Source organism: Lucilia sericata, unplaced genomic scaffold, assembly GCF_015586225.1.
Source record: "Lucilia sericata isolate MDLA Ls3-8-SP2 unplaced genomic scaffold, ASM1558622v1 Contig000189F_arrow, whole genome shotgun sequence".
NCBI lineage: Eukaryota > Metazoa > Arthropoda > Insecta > Diptera > Calliphoridae > Lucilia > Lucilia sericata.
This window is the reverse complement of record NW_023994217.1, coordinates 213513-236759: the sequence shown is the minus strand read 5'-3', so window position 1 is coordinate 236759 and position 23247 is coordinate 213513. Positions and strand designations below refer to the sequence as shown.

The 23247-nt window shown below is 32.1% G+C and overlaps 2 protein-coding genes across 2 annotated transcripts in view; both read right to left on the bottom strand.

Moving 5' to 3' along the window:
* Window positions 1–23247, bottom strand: part of LOC119601780 (glutamate receptor ionotropic, kainate 1-like) — a 405267-nt gene that overhangs the window by 300500 nt on the left and 81520 nt on the right. The window lies entirely within an intron of this gene.
* LOC119601776 lies at window positions 3734–11954 on the bottom strand. The gene is made up of 3 exons (XM_037952920.1): window positions 11739–11954; window positions 11504–11580; window positions 3734–5519 (listed from the first exon to the last, which is right to left on the bottom strand). The coding sequence occupies exon 3, from the start codon at window positions 5513–5515 to the stop codon at window positions 4433–4435; it is 1083 nt and encodes a 360-aa protein (XP_037808848.1). The 5' UTR covers window positions 5516–5519; window positions 11504–11580; window positions 11739–11954; the 3' UTR covers window positions 3734–4432.

The window sequence follows — 23247 nt, the reverse complement described above, 5'->3', positions numbered from 1 at the left end:
CACTGATGGTGGTGGAGGGTATAAAATCTCTTTATGATATTGATTGGATGATACGCACATTTTTATGTTCACTTTTTGAATAACTGCTATAACACCAAATTTCTAGGCTAAATATAAAAAACATGAACCGATTTTCAAGAAATGTGGCAACATACAGTGTTTGAGGAAGAGAATTTTTAATACACCAAATCCGAATAAATACACCTATAGCACTAATTTCTAAAATGTTTGTAGATCCTTAACTAACTCTACGATTAGGTAAAATAAAAATCTGTATTCAATTTAATATATTATCAAAAATCGATTTTCATCTAAAGCGTTTTCCACCGGAAAACTGTTTTTATTTCAAAATCTGTAATCTGCTGTATATTCTCAGAAAATAACTATTTTAAAACAGAATCTTTATTAGATCTTAAATGAATGTCTACGATGCCACATTTGTATGCAGAATAAAAATTACTGAACAAAAACCGCTTCTAAAATAGGGAAAATAATATATTCATATTACATTTTCACTTGAATTCGAATTTTAAATCGGCTGTGGTTCCTTCCTTTAACACCTAAATCTATCTAGAAAATCATTCATATTTCCCTTAAAATTTCTATTTATATAACTCTTTAAAAAATTACTTTAAATAACTCTCAATTTGAGAAAACAATAAAGATCAGTAATCACTCATATTTTCCATACTAATCGAGTGTTATATCAAAAATAAAAAATTTAAATTTATTGTTAATCGAGATAACAATAAAAATCTATGATCAGGTAAATATGCCATCAAAAAGATATCTTGATATAATTGTTGCCATTTTTCAAATGCAGCTCAAATCTAAAAAAACATGAAGATATGTAATTGAGTACTCATTAATGTGTCCCGAAAGACAGCACTTTTGCAAATCTTACATAGGTAGACCTCTCAAACGATGCATAGAAAGCATTGTTCATATAAAATTTGGATAAATTGATCTTTCGATATCTGTTTATACTTTTAGAAAATTATCCACCAAAAATTCTGCATAACTTTTTGTGTATGTAGCGCCGTATTTATTCTAAGCTTTTCAAATTAAATAATAATTTTGAATAACTCCAGCACACATTTCCCATTTACAAATTCCGATTTTTTTTAATTAGAGGAAGACGTGGATATATTAATAAGTAAAATTATTTGGGTATCTGCTTTGTATATCTAACGATATTTGACCTTTATTTCTTCGGATTTAATAAGTGGTGTCTAATTTCATTCAAAATTTTAGTGTAAGCTAATGAGTGCTATATTCGGCTGAGCCGAATCTTAAATACCCTCCACCAGTTACTTTTATATTAATACTTTTCTAATTGATCAAATATTTGTAGAAATAAGTTTTCTTATTTCTTAAAAAGAAAAAATCCCAAGATTTAAACAGCTTAAATCTATTACAATTTCATGATTTATTGAACATTACAAACGCCATTTTCTTTATATTTTTATAGCGCTTAGCGATATTTAGTAACTAGCTGCGTGTACCCGGCGTTGCCCGGGTTTCTTCGCAAATTAAGAAGAATATTTTTCTATCTGTAATGACTATACTTTTTTTAAATAGATGTCAAAATTTAGCTTATAATGATAAAATAGTTATTATATTTTTCCGCATTTTGTTTAATACTTAAAGTCAGTTTCTGGACCAAAAAGTCCTTTAAAAATGTACAAATTGATAATGAGCTTAAATTAGGAAATTTTGACTAATTTGTAGACAAATTTAAGAAACTTTTTTCGAGAAATTATACTGAAATCAACATTTTCAATCACTGGTGGGGAACTAATTACACTTTCAAATTAGTTGTTTTAATTTTTCCACGTGCAGTAGATTTTAAGAACTGTTCAGTTTAAATTTGGTCACACTTTACTCTGAATTGTAGTGCCCCTGGTTTAAAGAGGCAAAAGGCTTCGGGGCATTTTATTAACTACAAAAATACGTACCATTAAGCATACAAAATTTCAAGCGATTTTCTTACTATTTGAAAAATTACATGCAATTGAAGAAAATCTGAAACCATTATGAAAAATTCTGGACAAAATCATGAAAAATTTGGCCTCATTGCAAGATTTCAAAATTCTTAAAAAAGAACAAAATTACTGTCCTAGGAAAATATGAAGAGTCCTTGAATTTTGACAGAGAAAAAAAAACAACTTTTAATTTGACAAACAATTTTGAGCTGTTCATTAAAGAGTAAAACCGCCGTTTTTATCTCATCATTGTTTCTCAAATAAGTCCATTTATACAAAAGTATGTTTAAAAATATTATTTTTATTCATTAGCTTTTATGCATCCACACTTAAGTTTTGGCTGGATTTAGACAACACTTATTAAATCCGAAGAAATAAAGGTTTAAAGGTCAAATATCGTTAGATATACAAAAAACATACCCAAATAATTTTACTTATTAAAATATCGAAATCTCTGAGAATTTCTACCTATTTATATAAGATTTGCAAAAGTGTTGTCTTTCGGGACACTCTAATGAGTAGTCAAATACATATCTTCATGGTTTTTTAGATTTGAGCTGCATTTAAAAAATGGCAACCGAATTTATATCAAGATAGTTTTTTCATGATATATTTAACTGATCACATATTTTTATTGTTATCTCGATTTAACAATAAATTTATATTTTATATTTTTGATATAAAACTCGATTTGTATGGATAATATTAGTGATTACGCATCTTTATTGTTTTCTCGAATTGAGAGTTATTTAAAGTAAATTTTTAAAGAGTTATATAAATAGAAATTTTAAGAAATTTTTAAGATAAGAATGATTTTCTAGATAGATTTAAGTGTTATATAAGGAACCACAGCCGGTTTAAATTCGAATTTTTGTGAAAATGTAATATGAATATATCATTTACCCTATTTCAGGATCGTAGGAAACTACATCCGATTCTGATTTAAAATAGTTATTTTCTGATATACCCGATTACAGGTTTTGAAATAAGAATAGTTTTCCGGTGGAAAATATAAGTGATGGGAGTATTATATACGGATCTACAACCGATTTTACGCTTTAGATGAAAATCGATTTTTGATAATAAATTAAATTGATTACAGATTTTTATTTTACGTAATCGTAAAGTTAGTTAAACATTATAGAGTTTTCAAATAAAAATACATTTTTGATGAAAAATTTAACTAAATATTAATTCTCATATAATATAAGAACATTCCTGAATTTAGTGGTATAGGTGTATTTTTTTGGATTTGATGTATTAAATATTCTCTTCCTCAAACTAACCTAACCTTCCACGATAGAACTATTGTCATACTAAATTTCATGAAGCATAAAATCCAGATCAAAAAGTTGATTCCAAAAATACACTGTATGCGGCCAAATTTCTTGAAAATCGTTTCATATTTTTTATATTTAGCCTAGAAATTTGGTGTTATAGCTGGTATTTTAAAAGTGAACATAAAAATATGCGTAGCATCCAATCAATATAATATAGAGTCTTTTTTAACGTCTGAGGTTACACCTATTAATATGCCGAATTTTATGTAAATCGGTTTAGTAGTTATGTAATGAAAGAGTAAAAAGGGTCTCATATATATTTATTATTAAATACATATTATACGTTTTGAAGATGGAATGTTTCGTACTGTTCATTCCACAACATTTGTTTTTGTGTGTGCAAAAAAAAGAAATAAAAAGACAAGAAAGTTAAGTTTTTTCAATAAAAAAAGTTTATTTATTAAATTTATATTTACCTTAAAGATTCTCAAAAGGGGTTGTGCACTAAACCAAGTGTTTGTAATGGCGTTCACTTAACAAGTGTTTAAAAAAACAAAAAAAACTATGCAACTAGTTGCGAATTACTTTATACCGTTAGCGGTTTTACTAGTTAGAATTTATCTCTACACTTTTTCAAAGATGAAAAAAGAAGTAGTTAGATAAATCCTAACGTAGTATAAAGGGAATAGAAAATAGGGTTTCAAATTAATTTCTAAAATGAACATTGCCGGCCACCTTGCAACGACGAAGTTAGTTGCAACAACAAATGAGAAATAAAGGTTAATAAATCTAGGATAAACTTATACATATATACATTTTTTTTTCATTATTATATATCTATTTATATTATGTTTTCTTTTCAATTTTTTTTTTTTCATAATTATTATTTTTTTTCAAATTTTAAAAATATCGACGAAAGGTCCAAGGACCATGGTAGATTTTTACGAAGTCTCCCGACTTTCCCCTCAGAACCGAAGTCCCGAAGGCAGATTTTTACGAAGTCTCTCGACTTTCCCCACAGAACCGAAGTCCCGAAGGCAGATTTTTACGAAGTCTCTCGACTTTCCCCACAGAACCGAAGTCCCGAAGGCAGGTTTTTTCAGTCCCTCGACTGTACCCATGAATAAATAAGATTCACAGGTCAAATTAAGAGAAATTTTATTGTTTTTAATACGGGGATTGGCCGGAAATGACCCATCCAAACAAAGTATATTGCGCAAGAGGAATCGAATGGATTTTTCCTTTAATTATAGCCGAACTCAATTCGGGTCCTAACACCAGCGCGACGTTTCCCGACTGATTAAAATTGGGATCAGCTAACTGCATCCCATCAAATACCGACAAAATTTCGGTCGAAATAGTCTCAGTGGGTGTCCGTATCCCAAGCATTTCCCTTACCGTTGCCGTTATTGTTATTTGCGGATATGGCGCATATATTGACGCAATAGTCAAACGACATATTTTGTCCCCGTTTAGGGTCGAAACCGGCAGCGGAAGCTGCTGAATTAATGACTCACATACGTAGGACATTGAACAACATAAATCGATCACCGCGCGTACTAAAATTCTCCTATTACCGATTAGCAAACTAACCTTTAACGTAGGAGAAAGGCTTATAACGTGTCTTACTGGCACGTTAGATATATGGGACGGTGCTTTGAAAGTATTGGCAACGGAACACGAGGGTTTACCTTTAGATTTAACCACCTTTTTTGATGGTCCTTTTCCCGAAGCGTGCAAAAGGGTGTGGTGACTTTCGTTGCATACATTACACTTCATTGGCGATTTGCAATCGATTGCTAAATGCTTAGTCGATAAGCAACGGTAACAATTACGATGTAACACGACAAATCGTAGCTTCTGCTCGTGACTCAATTTTCGGAAGTGCGCACATTTATAAAGGGGATGTTTACCCTTACATTGAAGGCATTTGGATTTGGAAGATTCCGAAACTTTCGAACCCGAGCGTTCCTCATTCGAAGACTTTGTTGTTGGTGGAGCTGCTGCTGTATCTGGACAAGCGATCACTAAAGCAGGCAACTCTGGTGCTATATCAGATGCCGAAGTAGGTGTTGGAGTAAGGGTTAGAGATGGTGTTGGAGCAGGAACTGGATCCGGTATTGTAGCAGGGGCTGAAACAGGGGCTGGATCAGCTACTGTAGCCACCTTAGATCCTTGGTCCTCTACCTCCATTACTTCCTTGTCGGACTCTAAGAGCGCATCTTCCATTGCAATGGTTAAAGCGTCCATGGTACTAGGAACAAGGAAAATTATTTAATATTTTTAATTTTATAATGTTTCATTAGTCAAAACGACTAATTTTGTGATTGGTCGCTTTATTATGCCATTTTCTGTTCGTATGTCAGCGACGCGAACGTGTTCATCACTTCCCGGATAAGTTTTAACAACTCTACCTAGTTTCCAGGAAGTCAGAGACATTTGTTCATTTTTTATAACTACTAAGTCACCTACAGATAAGTCTCGTTCAGGGTATTTCCATTTATATCTTTTATGAAGATTTGATAGAAATTCTTCCTTCCATCGTCGACAGAAGTGATGGGATAGCACTTTGACTTTCATATATCTATTTATGAGACTGATTGGGGATTCATATATAGAAGGCTCCGGTGGAGCTAGTATTGGTGATCCGATCAAAAAATGACCAGGAGTAAGAGCTACTGGCTCATTCGGATCATCACTCATTGGACACAACGGTCTCGAATTAAGACAAGCCTCAATTCTTGCGAGAACCGTCGATAGTTCCTCAAAGGTATAATTCACGGACTTAGCTTCTTTACGGAAATGAAGTTTAAAACTTCGAACTCCCGCTTCCCATAGGCCTCCCATATGAGGAGCGCCTGCTGGAATAAATCGCCAAGTTAGTCCATTAATACCGTAAGTGGAACACATCCGAGCACGACTTTCTGACAAAAATGTTCTAAAATCCCTTTCCAGTTCACGCGAAGCTCCCACAAAGTTCGTTCCGTTGTCGGAGAACATAGTAGTGGGACAACCTCGTCTCGATATAAATCGATTAAAAGCGGCCAAGAATCTATCAGTTGATAAATCTGAAGTGACTTCTAAATGGATGGCCTTAGTCGCAAAACAGACAAAAATACAAACGTAGGCCTTTAAAGTTTGACACGATCTACTATTTAAGTTTCTTATGTCAAAAGGCCCAGCAAAGTCGACTCCAGTTGTCGTAAACGGTCGGCCTATCTGAGTTCGTTCGGGGGGTAATGCTGCCATTATTTGGGTACAGGTGCGCTTACGGTCAAGAATACACCGTTTGCACCGATTAATAACAGCTCGAACTAGTGTTTTTAGTCGAGGTACCCAATATTCGATCCTTAAGATCCTGAGCATTAACTGATTTCCACCGTGGATACAAATCGTATGTACGAACTCAATCAAAAGACGGGTAAAGCGACAAGAATTTGGCAACAATATGGGATGCCGTTCGGTATAGACTAATGAGGGTGATTTTGTCAAACGACCATTAAGTCTCATAACACCCTCATTATCCAGAAATGGATTCAAAGTCAATAAAGGACTTTTCGAAGATAGTGGTCTTCTATCCAAAAGACATTGGTATTCTTCGACAAAATTTACCTTTTGAGCCAAAATGGCCAATCGTAGTTTTACTTTCTTAACCTCAATGTTTGTCACGATGGTAGACTCAAAGGAATTTTGATTTTTATGAGCCGAGTGAGTTTTATAGAAAAATCGAAATACATACACTCGAATTGCCCTATCAAGAGAAGAAAATCTCTCAAGAATGTCTTCATAATTCGAAAAAAATGAAGCATGAGATTTTACTGCACGAGCCTCTAAGTCCGTATCTAATAAAGCCAAATTTCCTAGATTCCAGGTAGTGCTTTTTTCCGAAGCCAATTTGGACCATGCCACCATAGATTGTTCTGTATCAAATCAGAGGGTGAAATACCCCGACTTCCCAAGTCTGCTGGGTTGTCGTCAGATTTGACATGGTGCCAATTATGTCTTCCGACCACTTCCTGAATTTTACAAACTCTGTTGGCTACAAAGGTTGCCCATGAACAAGGGTCCTTTTTCAGCCAAGCAAGGACGATTGTAGAATCAGTCCAACAATATATTTGACATAATGGGATGTCAATTTCGAATAATACGGATTTTAAAAGATCCGTCGCAAGAAGTGCACCACAGAGTTCAAGTCGTGGTAGAGAAATTGATTTGATGGGAGCTACTTTCGTTTCAGCAGTTAACAGATGGGTATAAATTTCGCCATTAGGTCTTTCGACTCTAGCGTAAATTACCCCTGCATAAGCTTTTTCAGATGCATCTGAAAAGACGTGAAGCTCCACTGTAGAATTAGGTATATAATTAACCCATCTAGGAATCTGGATGTCGTTTACTTCATGATATGAAGCAGCAAATTTTTGCCATTCGGCTTCAGTGGCGGGCTTAAGAGCTGCGTCCCAATCTATCTGGTCTTGCCAAACCTTCTGCATTATCATCTTAGCGACAATAATGACTGGTCCTAACCATCCAACAGGGTCAAATAATCTAGCTATTATAGATAGTACCTCCCTTTTCGTGTGACTTGATCGCATCGAAATACGATCCACATTAAAATAAAAAGAGTCCGAATGAGCATTCCACTGTAACCCAAGAGTTTTTGAGCTACTTGACTCAATAAATGTCAATAGTTTGGCATCTACTAAATGCTCAACGGGTATACCAGATAAAATGGCTTTCTCATTCGAAGTCCATTTCCTAAGAACAAACCCCGCTGATGCTAAAGCCGCTATAAGTTGATCGCGAGCGATCAAAGCGGTTGAGATCTCGTGAGTCCCAGTTAATACGTCATCGACGTACATACATTTCCGAAGTATTTTCGCCGCTAGAGGGTACTCAGCTTCGGAATCTTCAGCCAATTGTACCAAGGTACGAATGGCAAGATAAGGTGCACAATTAACACCGAAGGTTACAGTCTGTAACTCATACTCTTGAATTTCCTCCGTCGGAGAATCACGAAACAAAATTCGTTGAAATGGAGTATGAGAACTATCAAGTCTAATCTGCCTATACATTTGTGTTATATCACAATTAAACACAAACCTAAAAAAGCGCCAACGTAAAATCAGGAGAACGAGATCTGCCTGTAATGTGGGTCCCACAAATAAACAATCGTTAAGACTGTTGCCGTTAGACGTTTTATTCGACGCATTGAAAACCACACGTAATTTTGTGGTCTTTCTGTCCAATTTTATAACTGGATGATGAGGCAGGTAGCAAGAAGATGAAGGAGAGTCTTTGACTGGACGCATATGGTCTAAAGTTAAATATTCCTTAACGACGTCATCATACATATTCTTGATGACAGGATTTCTCAAGAGAGAGGATTCTGTCCGTATAAATTGCGCCCTAACATTCTGTTTAGACTGACCTAAAGTTAACGTCTCGGGAAATTCAGGTTTAAATGGTAATGTTACCACATATCTACCAGTAGAATCCCTACGAGTAGTTTTCTTATAATTGTCCTCACACATACGATCATGTGCTGACATAAGTTTCCGTTTAGGAGGTTCCTCTATTTCCCAAAATCTAAGTAAGGTACTATTTATATTATCTTCTTCAGAAAATTCAACTCTAGTGCTGTATACCTGAATTGAAGACTGAGGAACTGGACCAGTAATAATCCAGCCGAAAATAGTTTTCTGAGCCACTAATGTCCCTAAAACCTTTCTAACTGAACCCATTATAATTCGTGGATATAAATCTGCCCCTAAGAGTAGATCTACTGGTTTAGAATCAAATAAGTTAGTATCTGCCAAACGTATATTTGGCAAATCATTTCGATACTCATTCGATATAACAAATGAGGGTAAATCACCAGAGATCGTTGGTAAAACGGAGCTACTGTACTCAAAACAATTGAAGAGTCCAAGGGCGTGCCAATATAAATGGAACACGATTTCCTTGATATTACAGAATTCGCCTGGTTGATACCAGATATTTGAGCATTCGTCGATTGCGTCAAAATTTTTAAACGATTCTGTACTCTTTCGGAAATAAACGATGATTCCGAAGCAGGGTCAATGAGAGCACGAGCTGGGTACGTCATACCCTGGTGATGAATATTCACCATCGCTGTTCCTAACAATACGGTTTGGTTTTGCGAAGTATAAAACGCCTGTCTATTAATAGGAGCTGAGGTGTTAGAGCTGTTAGATGTTGCTACTTGAGAAGAATCTGTGGGTATAGATAGAGCAGCTTGTGATATAGCACTTGTGCTCGGACCCGAATTAGAAGTTCTAGAACTTCCATTTGAATCCTCTGAAGTAGGCACATTTCTATGTAACATAGTATTGTGCTTCTTTTTACAAATAGAACAACAATGCAGACTCTTACAATCTTTCACTTCATGATTTCGTGACAAACAATTAATGCAATAGCGATGTTTCTTAATAGTCGAGAATCTGCCCATTACTGAAAGTTTTTTAAATCTCTTACAATCCCGCAGAAAATGGCTTTGATTCTTGCATAAAATGCAAGAAAGGGAAGAAGATGAAGTGGCATGGTGCGCCTTCACCTTTGGAGTCGATAATTTTTTAGATTGTGGGACTTCCCTAATGTCACGTAGACATTCTAAGGTCTGAATTCTTTCTGTCAGAAATGCATCCAGATCTTTCCAAACAGACAATACGAATTTGTCTTTTATACTTTGTTCCCATAAGGTAACAGAGTTATCGGGTAGTCGTTGAACACAAAGGAAAACAATTATCGGATCCCAATTTTCCGTCGAAACATTATATATTGATAAGGCCGAAAGACAACTGTTTATACCTCTTTGTATGGTCTTGAGACCTTCAGAAGTTTCCTTTTCAATAATAGGAAGATTAAAAAGAGATTTAAGTTGGTTGTTAACCAACATACGTGGATTTTCGTAAGCAGCGCTAAGGCTATTCCACGTCATGTCAAATCCTAAATGCGAAATAGGATATTTAGCTACTATTTCCTTTGCATCACCACTAGTCTTACATATAAGATGACATATCCTTTCTATGTTGGTGAGACGAGTATTATTTACGTATAAAACAGTAAATAGATCCCTAAAAGTGGGCCAAGAGAGATAATCTCCGTCAAAGGTCTCAACATCACAGGGCGGTACTACTAAACTATGGTGAGTTTCCGTATTGTTCTGGCTAACTACTGGAGAATCACTAGTCTTTTGAGTTTGGGCATAGGTGTGCAATCGTTCTTTAATATTCGATAAACAGTTAACGAATGCATTATAAGTCGCCTGATACTTTGATGATACGACATCTATATCATCAGGTTCTGTTGTGTCCGAAGTAGCTAAATAGTCTAGATATGTCTGATAGGTTGACTTAACCTCGTTCATTAAAACCTTCAATTCATCGGAATGAACCTCTAAGCTAAAAACAGTGAGTCTTTCTTCCCTAAGACTGTTCATATTAGCTTCAAAGCTTATGAGAGCATCAGAAGCTCTAATAAAGAGAGCAAGAGCAGGCACAGACATAGTTATTTTAATATAAATAATTTAATTCAATTTAATTTTATCTTTATTTAAAAGACTTCAATTTATCACGATTTATTATTACGTAACGTATTAAAATTGCACAAAGGAAACAAATAATTTAATAAAAATTGCAAATTTTATACAAATTTTATTAAAAACTGTGCAAAATATTTAAATAACAAAATTTAATATTAGTCAAACTGACCGACCGTAGGGTAACAACTCAAAACGGAAGAAGAAGCAGATAATTGTATGTATGTATATAAAGATTATGTACAAGGTACATAAACATAAAATTCTTTATTCATTTCACTTCTTCTTTGTTTTATTTGTTATTATATTTATTGTTATATTTTATTTTTATTATTTAATTAATATTTTTCACACACGATTTCATTAAATTTATTTTTCGCACTTTCTTAAAAATTTTCTTTTAATTTTATTTTATCTTCACTATGTCTGTCCGTTTATGTAAACAAATGCACGGTAGATATATTAAGCACGGACAAAAAGGTGGTCACTAATGTCAAACAAAAAAAGGCAGTTGGCAAAGCAATCAATCACAATAATACACAAGAAAGATTTCTGTGTATGTGTGAATATAAATTTAATAAACAAGACTTTTGTTCTTTTGTCTTTCTTTTATATTTATTCTTTTATATGCACTTTAAATTTCTTTGTAATAATATAACTCAAATTCAAAGATTACGCACCTTAAAAATCCAAATTTTTTATTAATGTTGGTGGATGAAATGGTGGTGGTTTTTTCTTTCGAAGAAAAGATGGCGATCTTAAAGAAACCAAATACACAAGAAAATTAATTTGAGTGCTTCAAAAATCCGGCTCGATCGGACCAAATGTTTTTGTGTGTGCAAAAAAAAGAAATAAAAAGACAAGAAAGTTAAGTTTTTTCAATAAAAAAAGTTTATTTATTAAATTTATATTTACCTTAAAGATTCTCAAAAGGGGTTGTGCACTAAACCAAGTGTTTGTAATGGCGTTCACTTAACAAGTGTTTAAAAAAACAAAAAAAACTATGCAACTAGTTGCGAATTACTTTATACCGTTAGCGGTTTTACTAGTTAGAATTTATCTCTACACTTTTTCAAAGATGAAAAAAGAAGTAGTTAGATAAATCCTAACGTAGTATAAAGGGAATAGAAAATAGGGTTTCAAATTTATTTCTAAAATGAACAACATTCATTATAATAGTTTTTATGAAAATCGGATCAGTAGTTTTTTGTATGCCTGAACGTAAATTTGGTTTAATAATTGTTTTACAAAAAGTGTAAAAGGGGCATGGCGTCCAATCCAGATCCTGAGGTCAGACCTATGGGTATACCGAATTTCATGTAAATCGGTTCAGTAGTTTTCTGTAAGTCTCGAATGGAAATTTTGTATGACAATTATATGGAAAAAAGTGAGAATAAGAAGAATCGTGACGTCAAATTATGATTTTATATAGCATATTGTTCCACTTTAGAATAGAACTAATAGTGTTCTAAATTTCATTAAATCGGTTCAGTAGTTTGTCCGTGAAAGCGTAGCAAACAGACATTCTCTTTCATATAATTAGAGGATAATATATAGGTAAGGACAATTTTATAAAAAGTGGGCGTAGAAAGGGGTGTGGCATCGGATCATTATCTTATATATAGCCTATAGTTCTTTCCAAGCTTATAACAATCGGTATGCAAAATTTCAGGCAAATCGGAAAATTGGTGTAATAATGGTTTTACAAAAAGTGGGCGTAAAAAGGGGCGTGGAATCCGATCAAGATCTTATATAGCCTATTGTTCCTTTTGGGGCTAGACCTATTAGCGGTCCAAATTTCATGTAAATCGGTTCAGAAGTGTTGCCGTGAAAGCGTAACAAACAAACACACAAACAAATATATATATATATATATATATATATATATATAGGATTTGCATGTATGCATGTGTGTGAAAGATTTAAGGATTTTCAAAATACATATATATAATTTTGTTCTACACAAATTGATAATGCAACTAGTTAAATACGGTTAAAGCGCTTTTAGGGGCAGGACCTAGTATGGGAGATATGACCAATTATAGACCGGTCGTAAAAAATTCTTTAAGCTAAATTTCTGTTCATAAAGGCTATATTTCAGTCAAATTTAGTATCTATATCGTAATTTAGTAATAAGTAATGTCTGTTTAAGTGATTTTCAGAAGGGAACCTTATATGAGACCGACCGCACCCATGTTATGAACCGATCATGAAAAAAGCTTGAAATAGAATTTTTGTATACCAAACTAATATTTGTGCCAAATTTTGTATCAAGAGCTTTATTTGGTAATGAGTAATGTGCGTTTAAGAGATTTTCGTAAAAGGACCTTGTATGTTAGCTATGACCAACTAACCTAACCGATTACAAAGGGACCTAATTTGGACCCAAGTAAAATTATACTTGTAAAAGTATACAGTCTGCTGAACCTATGACCAATTATGTATATAAAGAAAAAATTTCAAAATTCTGTATCTATATCATTATTTGGTAATGAATATTGTGCATTTAAGTGATTTTCTGGAGGGGACCTAGTATGAGAGCTATGACCAAATATGGACCGATCGTAAAACAGTTTTATAGTGTAATTTATGTATATATGACCAATATTTTTGCTAAATGTATGGATATCAATATTTTGTAATGAGTTATACGTGTTTAAGGAATTTTCGGGAGGGAACCTGGCACAGTGGTATAAGAAAAAAAAAGAGGGAAATAATTCGGTAACTTCTAAACGGTTAATTTTATCTAAATTTGGTATGCACAAAGAGGAGGTGTTGTCGAGTTTAGGTTTTGAATTTGGACCTTATAGGCCAACCAGGGGCCCGGTGGGGGTCCTCAAATTAGGACACTTCGGCTATGTTAAATTTTTAAAACGATCCTATTTCTTCATTTGAGTTCCGATTTAAAAACAATTTCGTATATAGAATCTCCTCATCGAGCACTATAATAGTACTAGGTAAATTCTCTAAAAGATGTTGAGTTTTCCCTAATTAATTTGTCACTTAAAAAACATTAGGTAGGCATGTTATATATCAATGGAAAGGTAATTTTGTCTATTTAAAAATTAAAAAATGTTTTTTATTCAGTTTTTGCGAAGATACAAATTTTTCAAATTGCAATAAAAATTTTATTTATGAATATTTTTTGATGAAATTTTTCAGTTAGGTAGATTTTTTTACTCAATTTTCTTATTAGAAATCCCGGAATTCCCAAAAAAGTTTTAAAAAATCCAAAAAATGTGATTTTTTGGTTTTTTGCCTATTATATCCATACTAGAGGCGGGGTTATCGAAACCCGTTACAAAATGATTAAGAACATATTGGGTCATATAAAACAGGTCACTATAATTTGATATCGACTATGCGATTTGAGAATTTTTGCTCAAAATTGAATTTTCCATAAAAAATAGGGTTTTTTTGGATGGGCCTGGTCCCCTCGCTATCAAAAATTTTTAGGTTTTGTTTCATTTATCGTATTTTATGTAAAGTCATCTTTCCAAAAAGTATAAATTCTATATACATCTTCTTAGAAACTTTTTAGATAACTTAAAATTTTTAATTTTTTAAATTAAAATGCCTATAATATATATATATATAAACTTGTTAAGCGAATAGAAAAAAATGGCGAAAATCGGGATTATTTGGACCCACTATTATCAAAAAACTAAAGAAAGGACGGTAAAAATTTTAAAATTTTAATTTTCAAATGCGAATATCTCCTAAACTATAAGTGATAATTTACTGCTATTTTTTTACGACATTTTTTTTAGTGCTCGATGAGGAGATTCTATATACGAAATTGTTTTTAAATCGGAACTCAAATGAAGAAATAGGATCGTTTTAAAAATTTAACATAGCCGAGGTGTCCTAATTTGAGGACCCCCCGCCGGGCCCCTGGTTGGCCAATAAGGTCCAAATTCAAAACCTAAACTCGACAACACCTCCTCTTTGTGCATACCAAATTTCATTAAAATCGGATTAACCGTTTAGTTACCGAATTATTTCCCTCTTTTTTTTCCTATACCACTGTGCCTTGTAACAAAATGTTCAAATAACATTTCTGTGTACAAAAATAGTATTTATACCAAATTTTTTATGGGTATCACTATTTGGTAATGAGTTATGTGCCTTTAAGTGTTTTTCTGAAAGGGACCTTGTATGGGAGCTATGATCAATTATGGACCGATAGGAAAACAAATTCACAGCAATATTTCTCTGTATATGAGCAATACTTGTGCTTGTGAATATCTTAATTTAGTAATGAGTTATGTGTTATATGGATACATTAATTTAGTAATGATTTATGCGCGTTTAAGTGATTTTCGAGAGGGAACCTTGTATGGGAGCTATGACCAATTATGGACCGATCCAAAACAACTTTCATAGTAATATTTCTGTATATAAAAGCAATACTTGTACCAAATTTTATATGGATATCTTCATTTACAAATGAGTTATGTGGTTTTAAGTGATTTTCTGAAAGGGACCTTGTATGGGAGCTATGACCAATTATGGACCGATCGCAAAAAAAATTTCACAGTAATATTTCTGTGCATATCATAGTACCAAATTTTATATGGATATCTTAATTTAGTAGTGAGTTATGCGCGTTTAAGTGATTTTCGAGAGGGGACCTTGTATGGGAGCTATGATAAATTATGGACCGATAGGAAAACAAATTCACAGTAATATTTCTCTGTATATGAGCAATACTTGTGCCAAACTTTATATAAATATCTTAATTTAGTAATGAGTTATGTGCGTTTAAGTGATTTTCGGGAGGGGACCTTGTATAGGAGCTATGACCAGTTATGAACCGATCGGAAAAAAATGTATTAGTAATATTTCCGTGCATATAAGCGATACTTGTACCAAATTTTATATGGATATCTTAATTTAGTAATAAGTTATGCGCGTTTAAGTGATTTTCGAGAGGGGACCTTGTATGGGAGCTATGACCAATTATGGTCCGACCCAAAACAACTTTCATAGTAATATTTCTGTATATAAGAGCAAAACTTGTACCAAATTTTATATGGATATCTTCATTTACTAATTTATAGACCGATCGGAAAAAATTTCTCAGTAATATTTCCGTGCATATAAACAATACTTGTACCAAATTTTATAGGAAAACAAATTCACTGTAATATTTCTCTGTATATGAGCAATACTTGTGCCAAACTTTATATAAATATCTTAATTTAGTAATAAGTTATGTGCGTTTAAGTGATTTTCGGGAGGGGACCTTGTATAGGAGCTATGACCAGTTATGAACCGATCGGAAAAAATTTCTCAGTAATATTTCCGTGCATATAAGCAATACTTGTACCAAATTTTATATGGATATCTTAATTTAGTAATGAGGTATGCGCGTTTAAGTGATTTTCGAGAGAGGACCGTGTATGAGAGCTATGACCAATTATGGTCCGATCCAAAACAATTGGAGCTATGGCCAATTATGGTCCGATCCAAAACAACAACAAGCAATACTTGTACCAAATTTTGTATGGATATCTTCATTTACTAATGAGTTATGTGGTTTTAAGTGATTTTCTGAAAGGGACCTTGTTTGGGAGCTATGACCAATTATGGACCGATCGGAAAAAAATTTCACTGTAATATTTTCTTGCATATGAGCAATACTTGTACCAAATTGTATGTGGATATCTTAATTTTGTAATGAGTTATGTGCGTTTAAGTGATTTTCGGGAGGGGACCTTGTATGGGAGCTTTGACCAATTATGGACCGATGGAAAAATAATTTCAAAGTAATATTTCTGTATGTGAGAGCAATACATGTACCAAATTTTATATGGATATCTCAATTTAGTAATGAATTATTTGCGTTTAAGTTATTTTCGGGAGGGGACCTTGTATGGGAGCTATGTCCAATTATGGACCGATCCAGAATATTTTTTCTCTGAATGAATTCTATTGACATAAGATTTTAATTTGTAAAATTTTGTAAAGATTTCGACATTGTGACGGAAGTTATTAACAAAAAACCCATTTTCCAGGAATATGTACTTTTGTATGGGAGGTATGTGAAATTGTCGACAGATTCTAGCAATTTTCAGCAGGAATCAAGCTTTTGTGTAGAAACGTATGTATGGTGATTTTCATGGAATTATCTTGCATAGTTTTCGAGAAAATTACATCAGAATGTGTAAAAAATGCTTTTTTTCGAGGTTGTTTCAAATTTTGATTCATAACTTTTCCCGGTGTGAACCGATTTCGCTCATTTTCAATACCAAATAAATATTTTGGGTGAATTTCGTTAATTTTTGTTGCTTCGTGTTAACGTGATAATGTTTTATACAGACAGACAGACGGACAGACGGACATAGCTAAATCGACTCAGAATTTCATAAGGTCCAAGAATATATATACTTTGTTGGGTCTCAGATAAATATTTCTTGGTGTTACACACCCTCTATCACCACTGATGGTGGTGGAGGGTATAAAAATAATATGTTTAAAGATACTTTTGTATAAATGGATGTATTTTTGAGAAACAATGATAAGAAAACGGTGGTTTTACTCTTTAATGAACTAGTCAAAATTGTTTGTCAAATTAAAAGTTGTTTTGTTTTCTCTATCAATATTTAAGGATTCTTCGTATTTTTTAGAACAGAAATAAACTTAATTTTTTTATTTTTAAAAGAATTTCAAATCTCCCAAATTTTTCATAATTTTGTGCAGAATGTTTCATAATCGTTTCAGAGTTTCTTCAATTGCCTGTACTTTTTCAAATAGAAAGAAAATCGCATGAAATTTTATACGGTTAATGGTACGTATTTTTGTCTCTATACACCAGGGGCACTACAATTCAAAGTACAGTGTGACCGAATTTTAACTGAACAGTTTTTTAAATCAACTGCACATGGAAAAAATAAAACAACTAATTTGAAAGTGTCCTTAGTTCCCTACCATTGATTGAGAATGCTGATTTTAGTATAATTTCTCAAAAAAAGTTTCCTAAATGTTTCTACAAATTAATCAAAATTTCATTTTCAATTTGTAAATTTTTAAGGGACATTTACTGACTTTAAGTATTAAACAAAATGCAGATGAATATAATAACTATTTTATCGTTATAAGCTAAATTTTGACATCCATTAAAAAAAGTATAGTCATTAAAAAAGTGTAGATAGAATAATATTCTCTTCATTTTAGAAGAAACCCGGGCAACGACGGGTACGCGCAGCTGGTAATTCAATAATTATGTCAGACATGCTTTCGAGAAGTTTCCTATTTAAAATCAGCAAAATCCGTCCATAAGTAATGGAGATATGAGCAAAAATTAGAGACAACCTCTGAATATTTCATCAAAAAAAGACAATTCTTGCATGCTTTGACAAAGAAGCAAACACAACTTTATTGTAAAAAACTTATGTTTGGGTGTGTGTTGTTTTTATTGCTTTGCGTATTTTTTTACCGATCCTCATGAAACTTGGTAGAGAGTTACAGTGAATCAACTAAGTTTTTTTCCTACCTTTTTTTAAGATAATTTTGTTTTTTGTTCATAAATAAAATTTAAAAAAAAACAGGTAAAAAGTAAATTTATGTTTTCCAATTGAAAATAGAGATTGTGTAGAATGGGACACAATATAGAAAAAAATTTAGAAAAAATATTAAAATAAAAATTTTGGTGCATTTGTTGTTGCATTTTATTATTTTTCATCAGAATTTGCACGTCAATAAAGTATTTTGCATATTGAAAATTCCAGTTAAATTCGTTGGGATTTTTAAATTATTTTTTAATTGCTTTTTGGAATTTATTGTTTTATTGTTAAAAGGACACGTGTTAAGTATTTTTCAATTGTAATTTTCAAAAATCATATCCTCATTGTGTGACACTGTGTAGTTATTTGCGTTAAAAATGTTTAAAGGGAAATAATGAGGCAATTCCAATATAAAAAAATTAGTTTAGATTTTTAGAACAAGTGTAAATCAATGAAATTAAATTATGAGATGTTTAATCAATCATTAAAAAATATAAAATATAGACCTATAAAATATCACCTAAGGTCCACAAAAGCAATATTTTTCAGCTAATACATACACTTATATATAGTTAGAACCCAAATCAAGAATAACTATCCAGATCCAACTACGCCTACTGTATTTTATTCAAAAAATAAAGCATTCAAAATATGAGGTAGAAAATCAAGATTTTAGTATGTAATAGTTCTATAGTGGTATACGGTGATATCCACATACTTAGAGTGGCTAGGATGGTACTTAGTGTTAGCTTTATTGAATAAGAATCAATATTATACAATTCTAAATAAAATTCACACAGTACTCCCAAAATAGATTTGGTTTCCGTAATGTAGTTTTTGTTTATCAATACAAAATAACCAAAAACCCAGATTATTTTGTTATAATATGCAGTTTTATACCCCACTAAACATTTCTTCTAGGTCCAAATCCACTGATTTTCTAGTATATCATGTATCCTTTTCAAAATTACTTATTATTTCCGAAATAAAATCAAAGAAACGAGAGATTTCATGTTAAGTCAAATATTGATAAATTCTTATAGGTATATAGGATAATAAATCGGTTAAAGAAATGTCCAAATTTTGTCGTACTACTACATAAATATCTATAAAATTTTATTTTAATATGCAGGAGTAATAAAAATGTAAAATTGAATAAAATTATACAGCAATATTAAAAAAAAATAAACAAAAAACCTAAAAAGCAAAATACTTTATTGACCTAAAAAATTAACAATACGTTCACATTTTATCAAAAATCTCGTTAGTTAATATCACGTTTTGACTTTTTTGGTAGAAAATTAAAATATAAGATATTCTTTAAAAACACAACAAACAAATTGCTTAACTTTGAAAAAATAATTGTTCAGACAAAGTTTTTTCTTAAAATTTATAAAATTTTACATAGGCAAATTACTTAATTGATTCACTGTATATAAGTATTGTTTATGTCGAATTTCATTGTTATACATGCCTTTTAAAGATAATCATTAACGTTAAAGTCATTTTCTAAAGAGGACATAAATGTACCCAAGGGAAAAATGTGGCCCGATAATTGCCATTCTTTATAGTTCTTTATATACTTTCTAGGTACCAACTTGACCTAAATTAAATCATGATTGCTGCTTAATTAATATATGCCTAGCTGTTTTAATTGTATTCCGGGGCCATATTCGAAATCAAATTCCGATATTGCGCCTTTTAAATACCAAACAATGGAAAATATTTGTGTCGGACGGACATGAGGGTTTTTCATGAAAAAATTTTGGGGAAATTATGGGGAATTCAATTATATTATATTAATTATAAGCTTTGTTCCAGAACTTTTCTGGCTAAAGAGAATTAATGAATTTTCTCTTCGTACTTATAAAAAGTACGGGAACAGAAAAAACAAAATTTCTCTTTCAATAAATTTGTATTGAAGTTTATTCATAAAAATTTCTATTGAAATTAAAATAAAATTGAACAAGTTAGAGTGCTATATTTGGCTATGCCGAATCTTAAATACCCTCCACCAGCAAGCTACTTTTTATTGAAACCCATTTAACTATCTAATTTTTAGATAACTTGGCAAAATTTTTGTTTCCTTATTGAGGGTACTAACATTTATGCATGTGTCAAACTAATTTTAATTAGGTCGAGAAAAATGTATATTAATATGGGAGCTAAGACAACCTATGGACCGATCCGGAAGAAAAAATCCGTAGAATGATTTATATATACAAAATACACATTATGTCGAATTTTATCCCGATAACTTTGATTGTTAATGTGCATTTGAGTAATTTTCGGAAATGGTCCTTATATGGGAGTTGTGACCAATTATCAACCGTTAAGGAAAAAATTTCGTATAATGATTTATATGCCAAAAAAATTCAAGTTGAATTTTACTACAATAGATTTATTAATTAATGAAATATGTGCGTTAAGGTGATTTTCGGAAGTGAACTTTATATGTATAGGAGCTACGACCTTACACAAAACATATTTGTGTCGAATTTTATCAAGATATCTTTATTTGTTAATGAAATATGTGCGTTTAAGTGATTTTTTTGAAGGAGCTATTACCATATATGAAACAATCCGGAAAAAAAATTGGTAGAATGATTTATATGCTCACAAAACATATTCAAGTCGTACTTTATCCAAATAGCTTTATTATTCAAAGAAATATGTGCGTTTAAGTGATTTTCGTAAGTGGACCCTCTATGGGAGCCTCTCCGGAAAAAATTTCGTAGAGTGATTCATATAAAGACAAAACATATTTGTGTCGAATTTTATCAAGATAACTTTATTTGACAATGAAATATGTATTTTTAAGTGATTTTCGGAAATGGGGTTATATGGGAGCTATGACCAATAATGGACCGATCCGTAAAAAATTTGGTGAAATGATTTGAATGTACACAAAACGTATTTTTGTCGAACTTTATCCCAATAGCTTTAGAATTCAATGAGATATATGTGTTTAAGCGATTTTCGGAAGTGGACCTTATATGGGAGCTATGACCAATTATGGGCCTATCCGGAAAAAATTTAGTGGAATAATTCATATTTATACGAAATTTATTTATGTCGAATTTTATCACTATAGCTTTATTTGACAATGAAATATGTATTTTTAAGTGATTTTCGGAAATGGGGTTATATGGGAGCTATGAGCAATAATGGACCGATCCGTAACAAAATTAGTAAAATGATTTGTATGTATACAAAACATATTTGTGTCGAATTTTATCCCGATATCTTTATAATTCAATGAAATATATGCGTTTAAGTGATTTTCGGAAGTGGACTTTATATGGGAGCTATGACCAATTATGGACCTATCCGGAAAAAATTTCGTAGAGTGATTTATATTTAGACTAAACATATTTGTGTCGAATTTCATCAAGATAGCTTTATATGACAATGAAATATGAGCTTTTAAATGATTTTCGGAAGTGGGCCTTATATGGGAGCTATGACCAATAATGGACCGATCCGTAACAAAACTAGTAAAATGATTTGTATGTATACATAACATATGTGAGTCGAATTTTATCCCGATATCTTTATAATTCAATGAAATATATGCGTTTAAGTGATTTTCGGAAGTGGACTTTATATGGGAGCTATGACCAATTATGGACCTATCCGGAAAAAATTTCGTAGAGTGATTTATATTTACACTAAACATATTTGTGTCGAATTTCATCAAGATAGCTTTATATGACAATGAAATATGAGCTTTTAAATGATTTTCGGAAGTGGGCCTTATATGGGAGCTATGACCAATAATGGACCGATCCGTAAAAAATTTCGTAGAATGATTTGTATGTACACAAAACATATTTAACTCGAATTTTATCACAATACCTTTATTCATCAATGAAATATGTGCGTTTAGGTGATTTTCGGCAGTGGACCTTGTATGGGAGCTATGGCCAATTGTGGTGCAACTGAGATCTGCGTTGACAGTATGATTTCTGTTCACATTATATTTGCATGTGCAAAATTTTGTGTTGATACCGATATATTTGAGGGAGTTATTAGCGATAAACTAATTTCCGGGAATATATACCTTTGTATGGGGGCTATGGGAAATATTGAATCGATTGTAAAGATTTTCAACATAATTAATCACTGCCATGAAAAAATAATGTGTGACAAAATTCATCGAAATATCTTTGGTAGTTTCTGAGAAAACTTCAAAAGAATGAAAAAAACGTAATTTTTTTCGAGGTAGTCTGAAATTTTTACTCATAGCTTTTTACGTTTTGAACCGATTTTGCTGATTTTCAATACCAAACTGCTTAGGATAACAATAAATATTTTGGGTGAATTTGGTTGATTTCCTTTGCTTAGTTTTAACGTGAGCGTGTTTTACACAGACAGACAGACAGACAGACGGACAGACGGACATAGCTAAATCGACTCAGAATTTCATAAGGACCCAGAATATATATACTTTGTTGGGTCTTAGATGAATATTTCTTGGTGTTACACACGGAACGACAAACTTATATATACCCTCTATCACCACTGATGGTGGTGGAGGGTATAAAAACTACAATCACACATACTTTTTTTATGAAAACAAATCAAAAATATCAAACATTTTTTGTTTTCAATGTATTTTTTTAAACAAATAATTTATTTGACAATTTTTTTTCTATTTGCCAGGAAAAAATTTTCTGGCTAAAACCTGCAAGTTCTGGCAAAGAGAAAATAATTTTAATAGCTCAAATTTGTTCTCTTTTACAATTTCTGGTAAAAACCTGCAAACTTGACAAGTAAAGGAACAAAGCTATAAATGGGGATTTTTTGGGGACATCAAGTTTAAGATTGGGGACATAAGTCAACATTTTTCTGGCAACACTGCTCATACGTACTAAAAACTCATTCAGTCTCGTTTGAGCGTTCATTGAACGAGG